The sequence below is a fragment of the Orycteropus afer genome, unplaced genomic scaffold (assembly GCF_000298275.1).
Source record: "Orycteropus afer afer isolate SDZICR_OR568_19922 unplaced genomic scaffold, OryAfe1.0 scaffold00100, whole genome shotgun sequence".
In the NCBI taxonomy this organism is placed as follows: Eukaryota; Metazoa; Chordata; class Mammalia; order Tubulidentata; family Orycteropodidae; genus Orycteropus; species Orycteropus afer.
Genome location: NW_006921687.1, coordinates 9,315,910 through 9,341,402, shown reverse-complemented (window position 1 = coordinate 9,341,402; position 25,493 = coordinate 9,315,910). Strand labels below are relative to the sequence as shown.

Sequence of the window (25,493 nt, the reverse complement as noted above, 5' to 3'; positions counted from 1 at the left end):
GAGTTTGAACTGCCAGCTTTCTGGTTAGCAGTCAAGTGTCTTAGGCACTACACTACCAGAGTTCCATAAGAGTATTTAGAATATGGGAACTCTGGTGGCATGGTGCCTAAAGCATTTGTCTGCTAACCAGAGGCTGGTGGTTCAAATCCACCAGCTACTCCCCGGAAGGAAGGTTGGGCAATCTACTTCTGTAGTGATACTGCCTCAGAAACCCAAGGAGGAGTCGCTATGAGTTGGATCCAACTCCATGACAGGGGTTGCATTTTGTTTTTGCTTAGAATATAGCAATCACTCAAGCTAGGAATTGTTACTAAAAAAAATTTATATTTTTATGTAGTAAAAAGAATCATTCTTTTCCTTTATAGCTTTTGTATTTTATTATGAAGGCTTTCTCTACATGAGAGTAATAAATACATTTTCTTCTAAAAATACCATTATGCTGCTATAGTATTGTATAACGGGCCAACAGCTTTAAAATTAAAAAATAGATAAATCAATGTGAAATCACATAATTGAATCAGAAATTGTGGCATGAATAAAGATATTAAATAATAACAGCTGAGTGAAGCACTATCATAATGTTTGTATGAAAGAACAGTATCTACCTCATCCTCCCTAAAAACATTTCTATTATATAATGAAAGTATTTCATAAGTCATTAGGTATATCGGCATCAGGACTTGACTAGAATTATGACCAAATCTCCAGTGTAACATCATAGCCAATACTGGGTTTGATCACATAATCACTATTATCATGATTGGCTTCACTGCCTAAGAGATGTTGAATACTCTATGGGCCAAAGGAAGAAGCTCTTGTACCAAAAGGATTAAGCACTTGGCTGCTAACTAAAAGGTTGGCTGTTAGAACCCAACCCCCAGCTCCATGGGAGAAATCACCTGGCAATCTGCTCCCATAAAGATTAATTCTATGGGACAGTTCTGTCACATGGGTTCACTATAAATTGAGATTGACTCAATGCCACCTAACAACATAGGCAAAGGAAATTTGTAGTTAGAAGACTTGGGTTTGCACACTGGTTATGTGGCCTTGAGCATATGACTTAATCTTTCTTTAAAATGGAGATACCTAATATAAAATCTGACTACCACACAAATCAAATAAAATTATATACTTGAAAGTTTTTCCATAAATTGTTGGCAAGTTGGGAAGCTCACACAGTAGAACTGTTCTAAGTGCTGACCATGGAACTGAATGACATGGTCCACCTTAAGTAATGGGGCTCAGGGTGGTGACATTACAAAAGCAGAGGTCTGAGGCCAGTCAAAACTGGGTTACTACTCACTGCTGTTGAGTCGGATCCGACTCATAGCGACCCCTCTTTGGGTTTCCGAGGCAGTATCACTATGGAAGTAGACTGCCCAACCTTCCTTCCAAGGAGTGGCTGGTGGGTTTGAACCACCAGCCTTCTGGTTAGCAGTCAAGTGCCTTAGGCACTATGCTACCAGAGCTCCTCAAAACTGGGTTAGAATTTTTATTTTGCCAATTATTATATGATCTTTCATAAGCTCATTTTACTAATTCACAAAAATGAAAGTAAATATTTACCTAAAAGGGTTGTTATGAGAATTAGCAGAGATAGTACTTTTTAAAAAGCATCAGCACTGTGCCTAACAGAGTATTTTATCAACAAATAGTTATTTTCCCTTAAATCTACATTACAATTAAAAACTGCCTTCAGTTCTAGGGTCGCCATGAGTCGGAATCAACGCCATGACAGTGGGTTTGGTTTCTTTTCCAGTTTTCAGTTCATATACTTAATACAGTCAACACTTCTGCCTAAAAGTTATATACCAAGATCTGGGATACTATCATCTTTTAAAAATCCAGTAACATGTAATATAGCAGAAAAATAAGCTTTCTAATTCTCTACCTCAGAATTCAAGGAATGAACAGTATGTCATTAAGGGTGGATAGCTAACTTAGTTTTAAAATAAGTCAGTATTAAAATGCCTGAAAGAACAAGCTCCTTTAGATTCATACCTTTTCCTTCATTCAACAGTTATGTGGAAGAAAAATAATGAGAATCCTAATGAGAGGCTGGGAGAAAGGGATAATTTTTATATTTTCTAAAAATAATTTGTTGTAAAACCCAATAGAGAGAGTGACATGGAAGCAGATAGCTGTGGTGCTGTTGAGATTTGTTCCTATCTGATCTCTACCTCAGGATGACAAAGCTCATGAATCGGCTTTTAAGAACCCTTTCCATGCTCGAGTATTTCATCAACCGGAGTTGGGACTGGAGTACATACAATACAGAAATGCTCATGTTTGAGCTTAGTCCTGAAGATCAGAAAGTAAGTACAGCACTGACTGAAACAGGAAAATCTTACTCATATGGAATTTAGAATTATTTAATCTCAGAAGCTGATAAACAAAAGTTTTATATATACATTATATATAGAGTTATATACATAGAAAAAAAAGGGGTTTTTTTTTTGCTAAAAAAATAAGTCAGTGTTCTCAACACAACCGCAGGAAGACAATTTTCATGTAGGTAAAAGTCCTAGATTATTCAACTTTGGCTAGAGGCTTACTGCTTTTCTGCAGTCATCTGTTTCATCTTTTTCCCCTTGTTAATGTCTCAGTAGCTGTCATCTGTTCAACCCTCAATACCTCTATCTTTCCCTTACTTTCCACAACTTAAAACTTCAATTAAAAAGAATGACTTTATTAAACTCTTATCCACTCTTTGTCTAATCAAAATTGTTCTGCATCTCCACAGCTACATTTCTTTCCTTCACATCTTTTCAAAGCTAACCTCTTTTATCTGTACATTCTATTCCATTCAAGGCCTCCTTCCATCAGTATTGCCCTCTCTCTGGCATCTTCAATCTTCTCTATAATGGTTTCTCTTAGACAATTTAGACTTTTATTTCTCATGACAGGCCTTCCTGTTACTTGCTTAGCATTAGTGCCACTTATTTCTTTACATTAGCTTCTTGGAAGTCACAAAGGATAAGCCTTGAAATCTTTGCTATTGGTATCACAACTTACATCTTTATAAATTAGATGTGTGATTATTTTTTACACATTTGTTGTTTTAATAAATGCAAGACCCAACTAGAGTTACAAAGCACAAATACCATGAAACTAGTCCTTATATATGTCCATGAAATTACCTTTATCAATTTCAAATTTTTATAATTTAACTGTTTTCTCTATGTATATCTTTGAATCATTGTCTGGTGCCCTTTCATTTCAGTCTGAAGAATTCCCATGATCTTTTATTTTTTTTTTTTGCAGGGCAAGTCTAGTCATAACAAACTCCTCAACTTTTGGTTATCTGAGAATGTCTTAATTTCACCTTCATTCTTTAAGGCAAATATAGAATTTCTCGATACAGAATTTTGAGTTGATAATTATTTTCTTTCAGCATTTTAAATATATTATCCCATTGCCTTCTGGCCTCCAAGTTTCTGGGAAATCTGCACTTAATCTTATTGAAGACCCTTTATATGTGGTGATTTGCTTGTCTCTTACTGCTTCCAAGATTCACTCTTTATCTTAGGTTTTTGAGAGATTTAATATTAAGTGTGTTGGGGGGACTTGAAGCCTATCAGGCTTCTTAGATGTGTAGACTCATGTCCTTCCTCAAACGGAACATTTTCTGCCATTATTTCTTCAAATATTCTTTCTGGTGCTTTCCCTTCTCCTTCTAAAACTCCCATCCTGATGATGTCCCATAATTCCTTTAGGCTGTGTTCACTTTTCTTCATTCTATTTTCTTTTTGCTCCTCAGTTTTTTGTTCTGCCAGCTCCAATCTGCTATTGCAGCCCTCCAATGACTATTTATTTTCAGCACAAATCATTATGATTGAATAGTGTATATATTTTTATTGATATTTTCTTTGAGAATATTCAAAACTATTGTTTTGAAGTCTTCTAGCCTTTCCATTATCTGCGCTTCCAAAGGGATGGCTTCTGACATTTTATTTTGCTCATTTGAATGGACCATCCTTTCTGTTTATTTATATGCCATGTAATAGTATGTTAAAACAGGGACATTTGGATATAATGTATTAGCTCTTAATGTCAGATTTTTCCTATTCCTCAGGATTGGGAATTTTGTTTTTTAAATTGTTGAAGGTTGTAGTAGTTTGCCTGCTCAGTGACTTCCCCAAACCATTTTAGCAATGAGAGCCCACCTGTGTGAACAGTGAAGATTTTAAGTTCCAGTGCATACCCACCTAGTGTTTCAAAAAAATGTCCTTATATTCCAGAGGATGGAGGAAGGGACACAAACACCTCTGCTAGTCTTTGTAACTTGGCTTTGTGCTTGGGCTCTCCTTCAATACTTAGGCTTGCTAGCAGGACACTTAGGTCTGCATACTTGTTTTACCCTAAGCATGCACATAGCTTTCAATTCCTTTATATACTTGGTGATTTTGAAAGCACTAATTTCTGAAAGAAACTCACTCTGGCTTCTCCTTCAGCCCTTAGCTGTTAATTGTATACTCACATTACACTATTTCCACCAACTACTGGTCAGCATATCATACTGTAGTGGCTTGCATGTTGCTGTGATGCTGGAAGCTATGCCACTGGTATTTCAAATGCCAGCAGGTAACTTCTGGTGGAGGGTTTCAGCAGAGCTTATAGACAAAGAGAGATAAGGAAGGAGGACTTGGTGATCTACTTCTGAAAAAACTGGCTAGTAAAAACCTTGTGAATATCAGTGGAAGACTATCTGATATAGTTGCCAGAAGATGAGCCTCTCAGGCACTAAAAATATGACAGGGGAAGAGCTGCTCCCTCAAAGTGGAGTCACCATTAATGATATGGATGGAGCAGTTTTCAGGACCTTCAATGTGGACTGTACAAAATATGAATCTAGGAAAACTGGAAGTTGTCAAAAATGAAATGGAACATTTGAAGATTGAAGAGCACATGGACTAGGAATATTATTGCTGATGTGTCAGACAGATCTTGGCTGAAAGCAAAGAATACCAGAAGATGTTTAACTGTTTTCTTGACTATGCAAAGGCATCTGACTGTGTGGATCAGAACAAATTATTCCAGAACACTTAATTGTGCTAATATGGAACCTGTAAATAGACCAAAAAAAAACCAGTTGTTCAAACAAAATAAGGGGATTCTGTATGGTTTAAAAACCAAGAAAACCATCCTCTGCTAATTTTCTCTTGGGAGTTCTGGTGGCAAAGTGCCTAAGGCATTTGACTGCTAACCAGAAGGTTGGCAGTTCAAACCCACCAGCCACTCTCCTTGGAAGGGTGGTTGGGCAATCTACTTCTGTAGTGATACTGCCTCAGAAACCCAAGGAGGGGTCGCTACGAGTTGGATCCAATGGCACTGAGTTGTTGTTTTTTTTTTTGAGTATGGTTTAAAATCACGATAGGTTTGTATTCTTTCTCTATACTTATTCAATCTGTATGCTGAGCAAATAATACAAGAACCTGGATTATATGAAGAACACAGCATCAGAATTGGAGGAAGACTCATTAACAACTTACAATATGCACATGACAAAACCTTGCTTATGGAAAGTGAAGAGAACTTGATACACTTCCTGATGAAGATTAAAGACTACAGCCTTCAGTACGGAGTTTATCTTAACATTAAAAAAAAAAAAAAAAAAAAACTTCACAACTGGACCAATAACACCAATGAAAAACAGAGAAACTACTGAAGTTGTCAAGGAGTTCATTTCACTTGGATCCACAATCAGTGCCCATGGAAGGAACAGTCTAGAAATCAAATGATGTTCTGCATTGGGAAAAATCTGCTGCAAACGGCCTCTTTAAAGTGTTAAAAGCGAACATGTCCCTTTCAGGATTAATTTGTACTTGACCCAACCCATGGTATTTTCAATCACCTCAAAGGCAAGCAAAAGCTGGACAGCGAATAAGGAAGATGGAAGAATTGATGTCTTCAAATTATGGTGCTGAACAAAAATGTTAAACATGTATACTGTGGACTGCCAGAAGAACAAACAAATCTGTCTTGGTAGAAGTACAGCAAGAATTTTTCAGAGAAGGGAAGGTATATTATCATGAGGGAGCAGTCCCTGGTGAAGGACATTATGCTTGGTAGAGGGTCAGCAAAAAAAGAGGAAGACCTTCAACTAGATAGACTGAGTGTGCAATAACGGGCTTAAGCACAGCAATGATTGTGTGGATGGCAAAGGACCAAGCAGTGTTTCATTCTATTGTACAAAGGATTGCTACAAGAAAGAACTGACTTGATGGCACCTAACATCACACTATTTAGTCCAACATTGTAGGCACTCACAGCCTTTAGATATCGTCCCCACCCCACCCCACCCTTGTGTTTGCTCCAAGGCAGGACAAAGTGATGAGGGTGCCCTTCTTCCTTCAGGTGGCCCCAGACAAATGAGAACAGAGACCTATCATAATCCCCAGCCAAAATCTGCTCTCCTCACTACAGGGCCAGATCAGGCTCATCCTCTGAGAGCACAGTGCAGGCTGCTGCTGCCACTGCCCATGCCACACAACCAAGCTGGAGAGGTGGAAGGGCTGCAGCCAGTAGAAACTAACAGTTTTCCTGCCAATTAAACATTGCTTTTTTGTTGATTCAGCATTGGCTTAGCTGCTATAATCCTCCAATTGCTTTTCATAACTCTTAGAGTTAAGATAACCAATTTCTGGTTATTTTACTTGGTGGTCATGTTAGAGGATGGAACAATAGAATTGCTCATGCTGTCATCTTCCTAGAAGAGTCTCAAAGTAACAACTTCTAAAGAATCCTTTATTTTATGTTTCTTCATGTAAGTTGAGAGGATAACACCAAAGGCAATTAGGACAGCCAATCACCAAAGGGCTCATTCATTAAACAAATACTTAATGAATTATCTTCAGAATGTTAAATAGGAAAGTTAATAATTTAGCTACTTTCCCTCTAAGATCCCTTTCCAGGTATAAGATGTTTTTCTGTAATTAATATATAACTTTTGTATTTGCATAAAAAAACATAGGAGGCAGAATTAAGTAGCTCTAAGAAAACTACTGTATCTTTAAAATGTCAAACTCAATTACAATCTTTACAAGTTTGTTATGTCCCAAAGAAGAGGAAACAACTAATCATAGACCCTGGAAGAAAAATGCAGGTTAGAAAATAAGAGATTTGAAAAAGTAGTGTGGCTATTTTAAAGTAAATAAGCTTTATTTTTGGTGGTGATCAGCTTGTACTCATTTATTTATTTACAATTTTTGTCTTTTATTTGGTATAATCTAAGCCTCAATTGAGAACTCTAGCTTTCTTAAAATAGTAAAGTAAAAGTTTAATCTGGTTATGTCCCTATAAACCTTTATATAAAGGTCAAGTAACAGAGAAATTGCTATATAACTAAAACAAACATTTTTGTCCTTAAAAATTGATAGTAAAAATTCATTTGACTAAAATTCTATAATTCATTCATGCTTTTAGCAAATATTCTTTGAATGCCTACTTTGTGCCAGGCATTGTTCTAGAAATACCAGTTATTTAAATGAAAACTTTCTTGCTACCAAGATTTAAACTCTTCCTGCTGAAACCTCATGAGAAGCTTACTCAGTTAAGTCTTATCCATCACCTCTCACTCACTGTACATGACAGAGCCTCTACTGAGAACAGGCTGCAGTAGGAAAAAAAGTAATCTGAAAATGCTGTATTTCGAACAAGAAAGGTGCCCATTGGGGAGGATTGAGACATTTAGAAAACAAAACACAACCATTTCTTTTTTCACTAAGAATGATTAAATATTGGCTTTTTTTTTTTTTTTTTTGCCTAGTGCAGTTCATTTTTTCCGCCTAGTGCAGTTCATTTTTTCCAGCTATTCTCTCCAAATCCACCAAACAAAAACTTGAAAAGCAAATCTATCCTGTGTGATTAGTGAGGCCTGATTCTATGGCAATTTTTTATAGTATTTCAACAAGTTGATACCGAAATCTTCCAGGATTTACCTTCTACTTTTTAATATTTTCAAATAGCTATAACAACTATCTGGCTGACACTTTTTCCAGGGTTTGACAACTATTATTGCCCAAGTTCTTTATATTCAAGCAAAAACATTTTTGTATTATATTTGAAGCCCTTTTTCTCCTTTTCTTTCCTCAATTAAGCTCTATGGAGACTCTGAATAGATGCCTGGGTGATTCAAAGATGAACTATCAATGCTCTCTTCCTATCTTATCCTATCTCCATTTGTAACACCCATAATCTTCCTTCAGGAGCTCTGGTGGCATAGTGCCTAAGGCATTTTACTGCTAACCAGAAGACTAGCAGTTTAAACCCATCAGGCAACTCCTGGGAGGAAGATTGGGCAATCTACTTGTGTAGTGAAACCCGAGGAGGGGTTGCTATGAGTCTGACTGCAGCAGGGGGTGGAGGGAGAATCCTCCTTCATGATCCAATGTCAGCAAATTGGATCATTTTCAAAGAAAAGTGTAGCAGAAATAAAATCTATTGAAAACAACTAAAATCTTTTCCTGGTCTTTCAAGATCAAAGGATGATACATACTTAATCATAGTTAAAAAAAAAATCCTGTTGTCACTTTGAGTATCTATCCTCTATATGACAAGTTTTCCTTCTCAAATCAATCTCTCTTCTCCTCCTCTTTGCCCCTCCTCCTCACCCACCATCCATCTTTCTTTCACCTCCAGCCACTCTGTCTTTTAAATATAAATTGTTTTGCTTCCTATTCCCTAATATGCATAGAGAGGTGATGATGTCGGAAAGGATAGACCAAAAAGGTAACACCAAAATAAAAGACCTAAAAGTAGGAAAGAAGATAAAAACTTATTTTTATTTATTTTTGGTCCCTAACATTATTCCTTCACTTGCTTAAAAATAATCTCTTTTTGAAGAAATCTTGTAAGTCTAAGTACTTTCTTAAGCTTTCTCCACCTAAGTAATACCAGTTCACTTAAGTTTTCCTCACAAGACTTCTTAAATGTCAAAAGAATTTGCTTGGTCCATGTTAACACATTTCTGTTTACATGGTCATTCATATTGTTGGTGCCTTTTTAAATAACAGCTCAAATAATCTCTTCTTTGGAAGGGTCCAAACCTAAGTCTCAGACTGAATGTCATCACTCATTTATGTAGATTTCATCAAATTGACAAAGTGACCATCCAATGATTTTGGTAATCATAATTTCTTCTTGCCTTCCAGTTATTCAACTTTGATGTGCGCCACTTGAACTGGATGGAATACATTGAAAATTATGTTTTGGGAATTAAGATGTACTTATTGAAAGAGGATATGGCTAAGATCCCAGAAGCAAAGCAACACTTTAAAAAGTAAGTACATCCAAAAACCAAACCCACTGCCATTGAGTCAATTCCAACTCACAGGGACCCTATAGGGTGGAGAGAACTGCTCCATAGGGTTTCCAAGGCTGTAAAACTTTTATGGAAGCAGACTGACACATCTTTTTCCCACAGAGCAGCTGGTGTAAATTTCATGTAAGACATGAAATTTGAGTGTACGGCAGTAATTCATATTTCTTGCACACTGTTGTTGTTATGTGCCGTCAAGTTGGACCTGACTCATAAGGAACCCTCCTTGGGTTTCCAAGGCAGTATCACTACAGAAGTAGATCGCCCAACCTTCCTTCCAAGGAGTGGCTGGTAGGTTTGAACCGCCAGCCTTCTGGTTGGCAGTCAAATGCCTTAGGCACTATGCCACCAGAGCTCCCTCTTGAGCACTACTATAAGTCCTGTGCTCTGGGCTATACGTTGTTTCATTTACTCTTCATCACATCCCTAGGAGGCAGATAATACTATTTTTTGTTATCTCATTTTTACAAAAGAAGTATTTAGGTTCAAATGAGTAAGTAAGTTGTTCATGGTAACACACAGGAAGTACAGGAGCCAGAACATGAACCCAAGTTTTGTTTCTTCTGCCACACCCTATCATAATGTAATACAGAAAAAGAATACCCAGATAACTGGCAGGGGATCTAATTCTGGGATTTAAGCTGGACAAATCACTTAACCACTCTTCAATTTCTTCAACTTCTTCCATCAGTAATCTCTGCAGGAAAAAGAATTATACCAGTGTGATGTATTTCTGGCACAAGCAAAGGGATATTATTGCAGAGAATAAAGGGTAAAAACTGAGACTGCAAACTGATTAGGTAAAATTTTCAGTAACAGGCTATAGACTTTAGACTTACCTTTTAATGAAAAAGAACCAGTGAAAATTTGTGATATGGTAATATCAAAGTATACTTAAGAATGATGATAACATGTTGTAGTAGTAAGGAACATGAGAAAGAAACTAGTTAAGAGAATGTTGTGGAATTGTGTACAAATGGATGATAAAAGCAAAGAAGAGGTCACTAGGTTATCAGTCATACCACATCCTCTGTGAGCACTTAATAAATATTCGCTGGTCATAGCCAGGAAAGACACATTTATGCTTCAGATAACATAACTGTTTTAACTTTGGTTATGTCTGTCTGTTCCCCAGGCTCAGAAACATTCACTACCTCTTTAATACTGCCCTCTTCCTCATCGTCTGGCGCCTACTCATTGCAAGATCTCAGATAGCTCGGAATGTCTGGTTCTTCATTGTGAGCTTCTGTTATAAATTCCTCTCCTACTTCAGAGCATCCAGCACACTCAATGCCTAAGAACACTCAGCAATCACCTCTTATCTGGAACCTCTCAGATACCTCTAAAACAGCAAACTGTGGTTCTCAAGACTAGGAATTACCAAGGAATATGCCCCAACTCATTACCTGTCAAATATGCCATCATGTCTTTATTCCCGTGAGAGAAGGAAAGTCATACCCTAACCTATAATCATACATTTTAGAAAAAAAAAAATTATTTCGATTATTTCCTACCACTCTATTATATGTTCTTGCATATAAAACATCAAATTACTCTACCTTTCTGAATTTAGTCTTTTAGCTGAAAAATGCCAAAGAAAGGGAGTTCTAACTTTGGAACTGTTCTTGGATACCCAGAAAGGTTTAAAATCAAAGTAAATAAGGGAAGAATGGTCTCAATTTCCTCACAAACGTTGTAAGAGAAATAATTCCCCAATGAAAAGTTTCTTCTCCTTTCTGTATTATACCTTGAATTCTGGTTTAGAGATGGAAGAATTAGGAAAATGGATTCCCTTCCACAGTTTTTCTCAATTATAAAACAATACAACCAAGAAAAATTACAATCCACTGCCGTTGAGTCAATCCTGACTCATGGTGAACCCAAGTGCTTTAGAGTAGAACTGTGCTTCAAGGGCTTTCTTGGCTGAAATCTTACTGATTGTCAGGTTTTTCTTCCATGGCACCACTGGGTGGATTTGAACTGCCAATCTTTCAATTAGTAGCCTAGAGCAAACTGTTTGTACAACCCAAGGACCTTTCCTCAACTATATTGTTGTTGCTGTTAGGTGCCGTTGAGTCAGCTAGGACTCATAGAGATCCTATGTACAACAGAACAAACACTGCCTGGTCATGAACCATCTTCATAATCTTTGTTATACTTGAGCCCACTGTTGTAGCCACTGTATCAATATATATTGTTGAGGGTCTTCCCCTTTTTCACTGACCCTCCACTTTACCAAGTGTGATATCCTTCTTCAGGGAATGGTCCCTTCTGACAACATGACCAAAGTAGGTGAGAAGAAGTCTGGCCAATCTCACTTCCAAGGAGTATTCTAGCTGTACTTCTTTCAGGACAGATTTGTTCTTTCTTCTGGCAGTCCGTGGTATCTTCAGTATTCTTCACCTACACCACAATTCAAAGGCATCAACTCTTCAGTTTTCCTTATTTATTGTCCAGCTTTCACATGCACACGAAGTGACTGAAAATACCATGGCTTGGGTTAGGCACACCTTAGTCTTCAAAGTGACATCTTTGCTCTTCAGTACTTTCAAGAGGCCTTTTGCAGCCGATCTGCCCAGTGCAGTATGACAACTGATTAATTGACTGCTGCTTCCATGAATGTTGTTTGTGGATCCAAATAAATGAAATCTTTGCAACAACTTCAATCTTTTCTCTATTTATCATGATGATGCTTATTGGTCCAGTTGTGAGAATTCTCATTTTCTTTATGTTGAGGGGTAATTCATACTGCACTGTTGTCTTTAATCTTCATCAGTAAGTGCTTCAAGTCCTCTTCACTTTCAGCAAGGTTGTGTCATCTGCATATCACAGCTTGTTAACGAGTCTTTCTCCAATCCTGATGCCGTGTTCTTTTCCATATAGCTTAGCTTCTCGGCTCATCTGCAAAGCATCCAGATTGAATAAGTATGGTAAAGGATACAACCCTGATGCACACCCTTCATGATTTTAAACCATGCAGTGTCCCCTTGTTCTGTTCATATGACAGCCTCTTGATCTATGTCCAGGCTCTTCATGAGCACAATTAAGTGTTCTGGAATTCCCATTCTTCACAATGTTATCCATAACTTGTTACGATCCACACAGTTGAATGCCTTTGCATAGTCAATAAAACATAAGTAAATATCTTCCTGGTATTCTTTGCTTTGATTGAGCCAAGATCCATCTGACATCAGCAATGATATCCCTTATTTGATGTCCTCTTCTGAATCCCACTTTAATTTCTGGAAGTTCCCTGTCAATATACTGCTGCAGCCATTTTTGAAATATCTTCAGGAAAATTTTACTTGTGTGTGATATTAATGATATGTTTGATAATTTCCACATTCTGTTGGAATGGGCAGACATATTGATCTCTTCCAGTCAGTTGGCCAGGTAGCTGTCTCCCAAATTACTTGGCATAGATGAGTAAATGCCTCCAGCCTGGCATCCATTTGTTGAAACATCACAATGGGTATTCTGTCAATTCCTGGAGCCTTGTTTTTGGCCAATTCCTTCCAGGCAGCTTCAACTTCCTACTTCAGTACCATTGGTTATTGATCATATACCACCTTCTGAAATAGCTGAACACAGACCAATTCTTTTTTCTAAAGTGACTGTATTCCTTCCATCTTCTTTTGATGCTTCCTGCATCATTCAACATTTTGCCAATGGAATCCTTCAATACTGCAACACGAGGCTTAGATTTTTTCTTCAGTTCTTTGAGCTTGAGAAATGCCCAACATGTTCTTCCCTTTTGGTTTTCTAACTCCAGGTCTTTGCACATTTCATTATAATAATTTACTGTGTCTTCCTGAGCTGCTCTTTGAAATCTTCTGTTCAGCTGTTTTACTTGTCATTTCTTCCATTTGCTTTAGCTACTCTCAAGAGCAAGTTTCAGAGTGTCTTCTAACATCCATTTTGGTCTTTTCTTCCTTTCTTGTCTTTTCAGTGATCTTTTGCTTTCTTCATATATGATGTTCTTGATCTCATCCCACAATTCGTCTGGTTTTGTCATTGATGTTCAGTGCATCAAATTTATTTTTCAGATGGTCTCTAAATTCAGGGATATAATCAAGGTCTTATTTTGGCTCTCATGGACTTATTTGTCTGTCTCTTTGTCATGCTGTGGTGGCTTACTTGTTGCTAAGGGGCTGGAAGCTATGCCACTGGTATTTCAAATACCTGCAGGGTCACACTTCGTGGGCAGTTTTCAACAGAGCTTCCAGACTACAGTGGACTGGGAAGTATAGGACCATTCACTTCTGAAAAAAATTGGCCAGTGAAAGCCTTATGAATAGCAGTGAAACATTATCAATTATTTCGTAACTATACTTACTCCTTAAACCTAAAAAGGAACAACAAATGTAATAATTATGTGGAGAACAAAGGCTCAAGTATATTTGCATTTGGGACTCTATTATGCTTTTAAGTAAAAATCTATTATCTCATATTTTGAGTGTGACAAGTATTATTTCTAAGTCTCTTTTAATCATCAACTCCTGATAACTTTCTCTTGAAAGTTTCCTTCTTCTTCATTAAAGTCCCCAAAGCTGTTATATTTGAGTTATTTTACCTAGGCCTCAATTAGCATGGCTAATATGAAGTTAGGTGTCCTAAGCTACAATCATATAAAGACCCAGTCTCCTGCTTTTTGCCATTAATAAAAGCAGAATTTGAAGTAAAATTTTAAATCATAGGTTTTTTTATCCTTAAAAATGGGGATGGTAACTCTTCTATGATCATCAAAGGAATTATTAGTTACCATCTTAATCATTCCATTTGCACACTGTTACCTATATAATGTACAGCAGGAAAAATGATAGATTTCATTAAGTGACTGTAAATTTAGAAAACATGTTTTTAGCTTAAAAAATATTTTATGTATAATCCAAATTAACTTATAAAAACTATATATATTCTCAAACTTAAATTATTAGTATACCTATTATACTACCTTTACTCATACGTGAGAGATGAGTGCATACTGGATTGGAGCATTTTTTCCTGTTGAAAACATGGGATGTTATTCAATATGTTTGGGGCCTAAGCAATTAAAAGGCAACAATCACCATGCCACTACTAGAAATTTACACAGGCATAATGTGTTAACAACGAACAGCAGTTATATTTATGCTCACTTTCTCAACTAATCGGTAACTGGTACTCATAAAGGCACTTTCAGGTAGTTGGAGTGTACAACTTCTCCATGGCAACATGTAGGCCAACATAAATTGAGATTTTCCTTCACTCTATGAAGGACATTTTGAGGGAAGTCCTTCAAGCTCACCAATGTCTTTTCCAATCTCATCTAAGTTCTGGGAACTACTTTCCAGGGCAGACAACTTAGCTCTGAAACAAAGCATCTAGTGATCTTTGGTTGAGATGGCTATTTAATGCTTTGAGTTACATCAATTAAGATACAAACTATTGTTGTTTTTGTTGTTACTGTTTGTTGCTATTAAGTAGATTTCAATTCTTGGCAACCATGATAAAAGTATGAAATCAAGACACGGTTCAATGGAATTGGGTTATAACAATAGTTTTAAGAATTTACTATCTTTTGATTATTGTGTGCTTCAGTAATTCAATAATTTTGACTTTGATTAAATAAAAAATTTGAAAAATTCCCTTTTTAGTGTTGTGTCTTTGTTCAATTGCTGAATGCAGCCAATTGCCTTCTGTCTTCAAAATAACTCTTTCAACAAAATTAAAACATAGCAATAATAACTATTAGATGAATATTCTTAAGTCCAACACATAGATGACAAGTGTTTCACATACTCTTACACCACTGATAGGGTTAGATATATGATGAAGTACATTCTATCTGTGACATCAAAGAAATGACACAAATGAAGTTCTCTCATGAGGATTAAGCAATAAAAGTAGGTATCTGTATAAAGTAATGCCTATTATAAAATTATTTCACATCAAGATCACTTAACAATTACCTAAGTGTCTAATATATACAAAGTATGACAAAGAAGCTTCTAATTTGGGGGAGAAGGGAATGGGAAAGACAAACAAAAGGTACCTATATTTTAAAAGAAATTTTGGCAAGTCCTATATTCTGCAGCCGTACAATACCTTATACAGTACCAAAGATAACTTTAGACTGTCAATGTCCGTGGCAATTAATATAACTCAAAAAAAAATTCTCATGATTTTATACTGACTGAATATTACCACTTCCAATTATACCTCATTTAAAGAACTCATTTAGAATCTCAAGATAAAATAATTCATCCAATGTGAAGGGACCAATACCCAAAAATGTGACACTGCCTTGGAAACCCAAGGAGAGATTGCTGAGTTGGATCCAACTCGATGGCAGCAAGTTTGGTTTTGGTATGGTTCTACTTTACCAAGCATGATATCCTTCTCCAGGGCCTGATCACTCCTGATATCATGACCAAAGTACATGAGACGAAATCTGGCCATTCTCACTTAATTCCAGCTGTACTTCTTCCAAGACAGATTTGTTCTTCTGGTAGTTCCTGTTATATTCAATAATCTTTGCCAACACCACAATTCAAATATATCAATTCTTCTGCGGTCTTCCTTATTCATTGTCCAACTTTCACTTGCATATGAACCTATTGAAAAGAGAATGACGTGGGTCAGGCACACTTAAGTCTTCAAAGTGACATTTTTCTTTAATACTTTAAAGAGGTCTTTTGCAGCAGATTTCCCCATGGGAAGGAGCTCTCGTGGCATAGTGCCTAAGGCATCTGACTGCTAACCAGAAGGCTGGCAGTTCAAATCCACCAGCCACTCCTCAGATGGAAGAATGCGCAATCTACTTCCATAGTGATACTGACTCGGAAACCCAAGGAGGGGTCGCTATGAATCAAATCTGACTTGATGGCAGTGAATTTGGTTGTTCATTTTTTTCTTTGCCCAAGTGCAATACATCATTTGATTTCTTGACTGCTGCTTCCAACTGATGCATTAATTGTAGATGCAAGTAAAATGAAATCCTTGACAATGTCAATCTTTTCTCCATTTATCATGATGTTACTTATTGGTCCAGTTGTGAGGACCTTTGTTTAGTCTATACTGAAGGCTGTAGTCTTTGATCTTCAGTCAAGTATTCTTCACTTTCAGCAACCAAGGCTGTGTCATCTGCATACTGCAGTAATGAGTCTTCCTCTACCACCGATACCATGTCTTCATATAGTCCAATTTCTTGGATTATTTGCTCAGCATACAGATTAAGTGTGGCGAAAGGATACATCCCTGATGCATACCCTTCCTGATTTTAAACCACACAGTATCCCTTTGTTCTGTTTGAATGCTTGCCTCTTGGTCTATGTACAGGTTCCACATGAGCACAATTAAGTGTCCTGGAATTTCTATTCTTTGCAATGCTATACATAATTTGTTATGATCTGCAGTTAATTGCCTTTGCATAGTCAATTAAACACATGTAAACATCTTTCTGGTATTTTTGCTTCAGCCAAGATCTATCTGACATCAGCAATGATATCCCTCATTCCACATCCTCTTCTGAATCTGGCTTGAGTTTCTGGCAGTTCCCTCTCAATGTACTGCTGCAACCATTTTTTAATTATTTTCAGCAAAATTTTACTTGCATGTAATATTGATATTATTCAATAACTTCAGCATTCTGTTGGGTCAGCTTTCTTTGAAATGGACATGAGTGTGGATCTCTTCTAGTCAGCTGGCCAGACAGCTGTCTTCCAAAGTTTCTGGCATAAACAAGTGAGCACATCCAGTGTTGATATCTGTTTGAATCATCTCAGTGGTTATTCAGTCAATTCTTAGAATCTTGTTTTTCACCAGTTCCTCCAGGGCAGCCTGGACTTTTTCCTGAAATACCACTGGTTATTGATCATATGCTACCTCCTGAAATGGCTAAACATTCACCAATTCTTTTGATACAATAACTCTCTGTAGTCATCTTCTTCTGATGCTTCCTGCATTGTTCAATATTTTGTCCACAGAATACTTTAAAATTGCAACTTGTGGCTTGAATTTTTTCTTCACTTCCTTCCTTCCAGTTTGAGAAATGCCACACATGTTCCTTCCTTTTGATTTTCTAACTCCAGGTCTTAGCACATTTCATTACAATACTTGACTCTGACTTCTCAAAACATTCTATGAAATCTTCTGTTCAAATCTTTTACTTTATCATTTCTTCCATTAGTGTTAGCTACTCTCCATTCAAGAACAAGTTGCAAAGTTTCTTCTGACATTCATTTTGGTCTTTTCTTTCTTTCCTTTTTAATGACCTTTTGCTTTCCTCATATATGTTCTTGATGTCATCCCACAACTCACTGTTCACTGACTTTTAAACAAATTTATTCATGCAGCTAAACAAATGGCTTTCTTTGTGATCAGGCAGATGTGGACAGACTGTATTCTCAGAGGGTCTCAATGCAAGACCCTTATCAGAAATATCCTGTGCAAGCAGATGCCAGCAATTTATGTGCCTAAGGGCTATCTTAACATCTTATGACTTGTGAAAAGACATCTTGTGACATCCTGATGAATACCCTAAGCCCACCCCCTTCAAAATCACTACTTTTGCAATCCCTACAACTGTAAACCAATCCTAGCAAAAGCCCCACTTGAAATATTCTACCTTTCCAATAAAAATACTGTAAACTAAAGTTCCTGATTTAACTCTATAAAAATGTGTTTCTAGCTGGTAGGCTTCAGACTGCTTAGTTTCACTTTTTGTGTTCCACACAACTCCTAGCGTAAATCACATCAAGCCTTAATAAACCTCTTTCTAACAGAGTATGAATTTTTCATTAAAGCTACTTTTCTACAACTACTATCCTAATTATGCTGTCTGGGGACATAAACAACTTTATCGTAAGAAGTGAAAGTTCTCTCATATGCCCACATAAACCAAAACCAAAACCAAACCCACTGTCATCAATTCTCAGTCATGGCAACTCCATGTGCTAGAGCACAACTGCTCCATAAGGTTACCTTGGGTAATTTTTATGCCAGGACTTTCTCCCAAAGGACCACTGGGTGGGTTTAAACTGTCAACCTTGAGGCTAGCAGTTAATACCAAGTTCTTATACCACAAAGGGACCACACAGAGTTACAGAAAAATTCTCATTGACCAAATTAATTTTTAGAAATATCTTTAAAAAATATTAGCAAAATAAACAATTGCTGGTTTTAAGATATAACAGACTTAAAGAGGAGTCCCTGGGCGGTGCAGTTAACCAGCTTGGCTGCTATGAAAGATTGGGAGGTTAACAGTTCTCCCAAAGACACCTCCAAAGAGCCAATACACTTCCAAACAATCAGCTATTGAAAACTCTACCCAGTTCAACACTGATACATCTCAGGTCGCTGTGAGTAGGAAATCAACTTGACAGCAACTGGTTGTGACCTCTGAACTGTAGACACTTCAAGGCAGAGGATGTTTAACTGGAGTTGAATAGTCAGAAATGGCTCTTCTGATAAACAAATAACATTTTAGGTATGTCCCTATTTCATATGAAATACTGATTCTAAACTATAGCTAAAATATGTGGAGAGATCTGAGATTGGGTAACTTAATTCTAGAAAAATACTTTAATTGAGGATAAGCTGTAGTACACAGGGAATCCCTGGGTGGAACAAACAGTCAATGTTCTGGGCTACTAATAAAAAGGCTGGTAGTTCAAGTCTACCCAGAGGCACCTCAGAAGAAAGGCCTGGTAATCTACTTTCAAAAAATCAGCTACTGAAAACCTTATGGAGCACAGTTCTACTCTGACACACTTAGGGTCACCATGAGTCAGAATCGACTTGTCAGAAACTGGTATGGTTTGTTATTTCAGGGTACATGACACTTAATTTTCTACCAGGATCAAAAGGACAAAAAAAACTGCTTTATAATTTTATTTGGAGCCCAAATGTTTGGGGTTGAGATACCATATGAAAAGTTTTGTTCCCTCTCCTCAAAACAAAACAAAACTCAGTAAGAAAAACAAAAGCCCAAGATAATTTGTTTTCTATACCTAAACGGATGCAAATGACATCATGGAAAAAAAAATTAGAAAGTGAGAAAAGAAACTATGTTTTGATCATCTCATCACAATAAGGGAATACATGAGGACTGATACAGTAATTATAATATAAAGCAGTGAAAAAACAGTGATCTATTTTGACAGTAGTGAATAAAGGGTAACTCAATTTGGTTTGCTAGAGTTGAAAATACAAAAAGAACTTACCTATTAAAGGGTATGCTGTGATTTTAAATGTCCTAAGGCTCAGGTTTAAGTAAATTTTAAATAACCAAAAATATGCATCTTGAACTCAAGTGTAAACTGTGTATTCTGAAGTAGAAGAGCCTATAAATTTATAAGATTTGAGTTAACAACTCAACATAAAAAGATAGATTGCATAATATATGCCTATTTATACTATTAAAAAAATGAGATCTTAGTTATTCCTTTCTGAATTTCAAAGTTTGTATTAAAGGCTGCAAACTTTGTACTCTTCATTTTTTTAGTAAAAAGTTGAATGCTTTCTATCATAAAATGTTAAGAAGGAAAGTGTAATAATCATCTAAGTTGAGAATCAGAATTAATTTTATAATTCTAACAAGCATTCACTCTGAGTTAAGCTTTTCCAAAAGGTAGTCTGAAGTATATAAATACTGCAGCAAACATTCACCTAAATGTTTCATTTTCTCCATAGCCCAACACAGGCAAAGATGGTAAATAAATAAATAAATCCATTCCACATTAATTTGAAGTCTGACTTTTAGGCGGAAGTACATTCATAGAGACATCATAAATACCCTAATAATAGGAAAAGGAGGGCTGAGTAATAAAGCTGGATATTTCAGCTGGAGACATCCTAAGCACAGGGCAAAGTTTAATAACTAGCTCAGGAAAGTGCTCTCATCAAAGGAAAAGAAGCACTTGGTGAGGGCAAAAACTCCCACCAGATCCTAATATGCAAGTATACTTCATTTCTCAGAGCTGGCCACATCTTAACACTTTCATTGCCACAAACCTGACCCTATTTGAAGAATGTCAGATGGAATCCTTTCTAAATTTAATGGGAATCAATGGCAAAACAGGATTCTGATTTAAAAAATTCCTTTTATAGTTAGTTTTACAGGTACAGATCAATGCCGTTAAAATTTTAGTGTGCAAAATTTACATACCAAAATAATTTTAACAGTTATTTTTAAAGAACTGTTATAATCCTAACTGAAAAAAAATAATCTTAAATCTATTTTGTCCTTTTCTCCTATTTAAACTAAAACTTGGTTGAATTTTCTGACATGCAAATTTAGAGAACCAAAATTCAGTCTGAATTTGCCAAAAGTCTAATCCTTGTCAATTAACATTTTTTTGAGAGGTGTTCTACTCATTCCTAATACAAATTTGCTGAAAATAATTGCTGAAGAAAACAAGTGAAAAATCCATTTATTTTTTGGACTTTTTTTTTTTTTAATTCTAAAACCTTTCAAGGTTTGTTACATCATCTATATTGGTAAGTTAACTTCATGACTGTTAATAAGAAGTGATATATTTTAAACAAAGAAGTGTCTGTTATCTTCTGCAAAATATCAACCAATATTATCTTTACTACAAGGTTGTTTTGTTACTATCCCCCCCTTCTCTTCACTAATAATAAGTCAGTTTTTTCCAACTGCTTTCAAGGAAACTTTTCCTTAATCTTTAAAAAAATCCATTAAAAAAATTGTAACTTAGGATATCCCATTCTCTAAAAGTCAGCATTTAAATCTAATCTTCTGAAAGTCCAGACTGTTATTGACCTAGAATTATTCTTCTCCACTTCCCTAAATGTTTTAAACTTATGCAGATTAGTTGATGATTCTTCTAAGGATTACAAGAAGTGATACTGGCACACATACTATAGATTTTAACGGCACCTGAGTGATAGTGCTCTCCTATTATTTTCAGTCTCTTATATTCTGGAATTTAAAACCAACCCTTAAATAGTAAAAAAACTAGAACATAATCTAATACAGATTCAATCACATTCAGTACATTCTGAATGCAAACACTTCTTTTGTAATCTAATTTTAGTTTAACGGACATTGTTTAATACAGTGTCTCTCAGACCTGACATTATGTTGTCTCACTTAAAAAACTGCCTTACACTTCTATTTTAAGTTACCCTGTTCCCCACTCACTATAACACATATAAAATAGTCTATACATGCCCCTTTTTCCTTTTAGAATTTGACAAACAAGTAGTTTCCACCACCGGAAGTAAATCTTTTTATATCACCTTCCTCCTCCCCAAAGCATACCAATATGATAATGATCAAATTAGGAAACCTCACATCTTCTAAAGTATGTGCTTTTTTCTCTATACGTAAGTCCCCACTATATAACCTGTCAATGAGACTTCCATTTCGTATCATTGCATCTATGTATTTGCCTCTATAGAATTTACTTTAGTCTCCTAAGACTCTTGTCTTGAATACTTAAAAATGTCAATAACCAGAGTTCAGAGAAAAGCAGTTACCTTCTTAAGACCACATTACTGGATAAATGGTCTTGTCAATATGGCTTAACATTAATATGGCTGTAACAGAGGGACTACTCCCCACTTTCTTAATAGTGTGACCTAGTCATAATTTTTTCAAGTCTAGACTAGTTTTCTGTATGTTTTCCATATTTTATTCTGACATTATATCTTTTAAAAACAAAACGGTGCAAAACATTTGCACATATCAATGTTTTTTTCTTCAAAGGTGATTTGATGTCTTTTCTTCAGGTATTCTGTCACCAAGAACCAAGGTCTGATTTTGAACTGCCCATTTGTTGTGACAGTATTAGAAAGGTCTCTTCAAAGCAATACTCCAGTTGGGCTTAATCACTGATTAGCGGCATAATTTCCTCTAGGACACTTGTAACAGACAAAATATACATAGGTTTTCAATTTGGGGTTTGTTTGTTTTTTTCCCCCCATAGGTGTGTTTCCTGCTTCTCATTCATATTTTCTTTTCTTTGAATATATTGCACGATATTTTATTATTAAAAAAGGTTTTATGTCTCAGGCAAAAAGTTTTTTCCCCTTTGCTTGGGAAGTGCTAATGCGTATTATTTTCTAAAAGAGGTAAGTGGTTGTCTGTGTGGCCATCCTCAAAGGGGACCTATGGGGGGAAAAAAAAGACCAAAGCATTAGTTTTATTCCTTGCACTATTTCCTTTAAAGACAAAGATTTATTTTGGACAATTTCTTTCTGGGCAACAAAAGCTACTATTTTTAAAACTTAACCATGAAACTTTGGCTTACTACTATTTATACTACAGCACTTACAGAATTGACAGGTTTGTAGGCTCCAAGCCTGAAACGACAGCAGATTATTTCAACTATAAATTTTCCAATTCCATGTAACATGCCTGTAATAAACAAGTTTATACAATACACACCATCAGAAAATAGGCGGATGCTTTCAATTAAGTCATTTTCTAAACTTCTATGTAAGAATAAAAAGGCCAATTAACTAATGGAATAGATCAAAGAAACAAAAGTTCACTTCCACGGCTGATAATAATAAAGACTGTTAAATTTTCAGACAAATGGACTTCTTTTTGAAATCACAAGGCCACAGAATTCATAATCTTGACAAAGTTATCTTATCAAGGGTGCTAGCTGAATATATTACACACCCACACAATTAAAGATAAATAAATAAATATCAATACCACAAATTTAAATGAAGCAGTAAAAAAAACTTTTATTCAAAAAGCTATTTATTCATTTAAAGAACATGATTTAAAGTATGTAAATTAGGGGCTGAAGATGAAGAAGAAACTGTTCCCTTTGTATTGTACTTAACTCTCAAATTATGATGACTATAATTCTGCAAGTAATCTCTGAGACAATCCCAGAATCTCAGATCAAAAAAGTAGTAGCAATCATCTAATTTAAAATCCCACAGGAATTTAAATCCTGTCTCTTCAATACCCCAGTCAAATGATCATGTAATTCTGCTTAAATTGGTCTATTCAGTGATGAGGAGAGTAATTTGTAATCTCTTGTACGAAAGAACTATAATTTAGTAATTTTATTGAAAGTTAGGAAATTCTGTTTTGAATTCTCTAATTTTATTCCTTAAATATTCCATGTTCCAATTCTAGGTAAGAAACTTAGGAAATATAAAAATAGTATCGATGGAATAAATCTGATTTTATATTGCATTGTTCAAGGCATCATAAGATCAGATTTGATATACCCACAGTTAAAAATACACAAAGAACAAAATTTTTCTTTCTGGGAATTTTCACACGTAGTCCTATACCACATTTGCAAATTAGGTATTATTATTCCCATTGTTGGGAGCTCTGGTAGCATAGTGGCTAAAGCACTTGACTGCTAACCAGAAGGCTGGCGGTTCAAACCCACTGGCCACTCCTTGGAAGGAAGGTTGGGCAATCCTACTTCCGTAGTGATACTGCCTCGGAAACCCAAGGAGGGGTCGCTATAAGTCGGGGCCGACTCGACGGCACATAACAACAACAAAAACATTCCCATTGTTATAGATGAGGAAACAGTCTCAAAAAAGGTAGGTTATTTATCCATGACTACCACCAAGTAAATGGTTGACCTTGGATTAAATTCTCATTCTGTCTGATGCTAAAACCCACTGATGCCTGGGTTTAATCATGGCATAAACTGCAATCTCGCTCAAGTCAGTGAATGCAATGAACTGAGTTATGTTTAATGCATTATCAATATAATTTGGAGTCTTGGAATTAAATCTTAAAGAAAATGTTTTTTAAATATAAAAATATAAGAACATGTATATATCTTTCCCCTTTTAGTAAAAGTATCCTGATTTAAGCACAAGCAATACTTTTAGAAATCAGACAAAATAAGAAATGATTGTTAACCTGTTGTTGAAAAGATTCCTCCAATAATACCACAGAGTCTTACAAAGAACTGCCAGAATGGCATATGCTCCTCAGTCACTGTCACCATAAGAGAACTGAGATCATATTTCATAAATATCCCAGAGACTCCATGGCTGCCTGCAGCATGGTTAATGACACGCTCCTAAATGGAAGGCATAAGGAAAGGGGGAGACAGGAAGAAAAGAGATGAAATTCATATTATTTGGTTACTTGTATACAGTCAACATTAAGCTCCTCAGCACCCCAAGTATGGAATATTCAATTTTCTTTAGGAAGGTCCTACTGGACTAAGCCTTTCAGAGACAATCAAATTATCCTCTTTCCTTGTGTGGTGACTTTTTGAAACTATCAAAAGAGGAGAATTATTCTTACTTGACTGCTAACCAGAAGGCTGGCAGTTCAAACCCACCAGCCACTCCCAGGAAAGAAGGTTGGGCAATCTACGTCTGCAGTGATATTGCTTTGGAAACCCAAGAAGGGGTCGCTATGAGTGGGATCTGACTCGATGGCAATGAGTTTGGATTTTTTTTTTTGGTATTTTCTCCAAAAAGTCAGTTTCTATATAAGTTTTACACTGAGATCATGAGCTTAGGACTGTATGGCACTTTTTTTATTGAGCAAATCAGTGAAAACTAAATTTATATTTTGACATAATTTTTATAAGATTTCTTTGCTAGGTATTTGTATAATAATTGTATTTACTTTTAGTCATTTTAATATTCAAATTTAAAAATAAATCATTTCACTTCCTATTGTTCCTTTTAAACTAATGTAAGATATAATACTGGAAGAAAACAATGTACTGATTTGAAGGATATCAATATTTAGCTGTTAGTTCAGTTTAAAAAGGAATTTTTTTTCTTTAAAGGAATGCAACTAACATTAAAAACCTACCACAATGTATATATGCTGGTTACACTTCAAAAATTAAGTTTGCAAACTTTTAAACAAATTTCTCTAAGTGCTTTAAACAACTTTGCTACAATGCTTTGTTATGACTTTTGAGCCAGTGCCTACCTATTTTTACTAAGATCTAACTATACTTCAGGCTTGAAGAATCCAAGTAATAAAGCCAACTCTAACCAAAGGAAATTAAAACAATTTTTGGTGGAGCATTACAAAACCCCTTCCTCCATTAGCAAAACAGAACTTTACAAGCCACTGATCAAGCTTCCAATAAAGCAGCTTTATATTAAAGCTCTGAAATGCCAGTATCATGCCAGAGTGACACTGCCTTGGAAACCCAAGGAGGGGTTGCTATGAGTGGGATCTGACAAATACACTGTTACC

The 25,493-nt window shown here is 35.9% G+C and overlaps 2 protein-coding genes across 2 annotated transcripts in view; one reads left to right on the top strand and one right to left on the bottom strand.

Annotated features, from left to right (window-relative positions):
• Nucleotides 1-10,620, top strand: part of FAR2 (fatty acyl-CoA reductase 2) — a 79,652-nt gene extending 69,032 nt beyond the window's left edge. The window contains exons 9-11 of the mRNA XM_007943193.1: nucleotides 2,189-2,318; nucleotides 9,156-9,283; nucleotides 10,458-10,620. Of these exons, the coding sequence (XP_007941384.1) occupies nucleotides 2,189-2,318; nucleotides 9,156-9,283; nucleotides 10,458-10,620 (421 nt within the window). The remainder of the gene's footprint in view (nucleotides 1-2,188; nucleotides 2,319-9,155; nucleotides 9,284-10,457) is intronic.
• Nucleotides 10,621-22,376: 11,756 nt separating this feature from the next.
• ERGIC2 (ERGIC and golgi 2) overlaps nucleotides 22,377-25,493 on the bottom strand; it is a 38,836-nt gene continuing 35,719 nt past the window's right edge. Inside the window, exons 11-13 of the mRNA XM_007943180.2 lie at nucleotides 24,183-24,345; nucleotides 22,606-22,688; nucleotides 22,377-22,439 (exon numbers count right to left, since the gene is read on the bottom strand). Of these exons, the coding sequence (XP_007941371.1) occupies nucleotides 22,377-22,439; nucleotides 22,606-22,688; nucleotides 24,183-24,345 (309 nt within the window). The remainder of the gene's footprint in view (nucleotides 22,440-22,605; nucleotides 22,689-24,182; nucleotides 24,346-25,493) is intronic.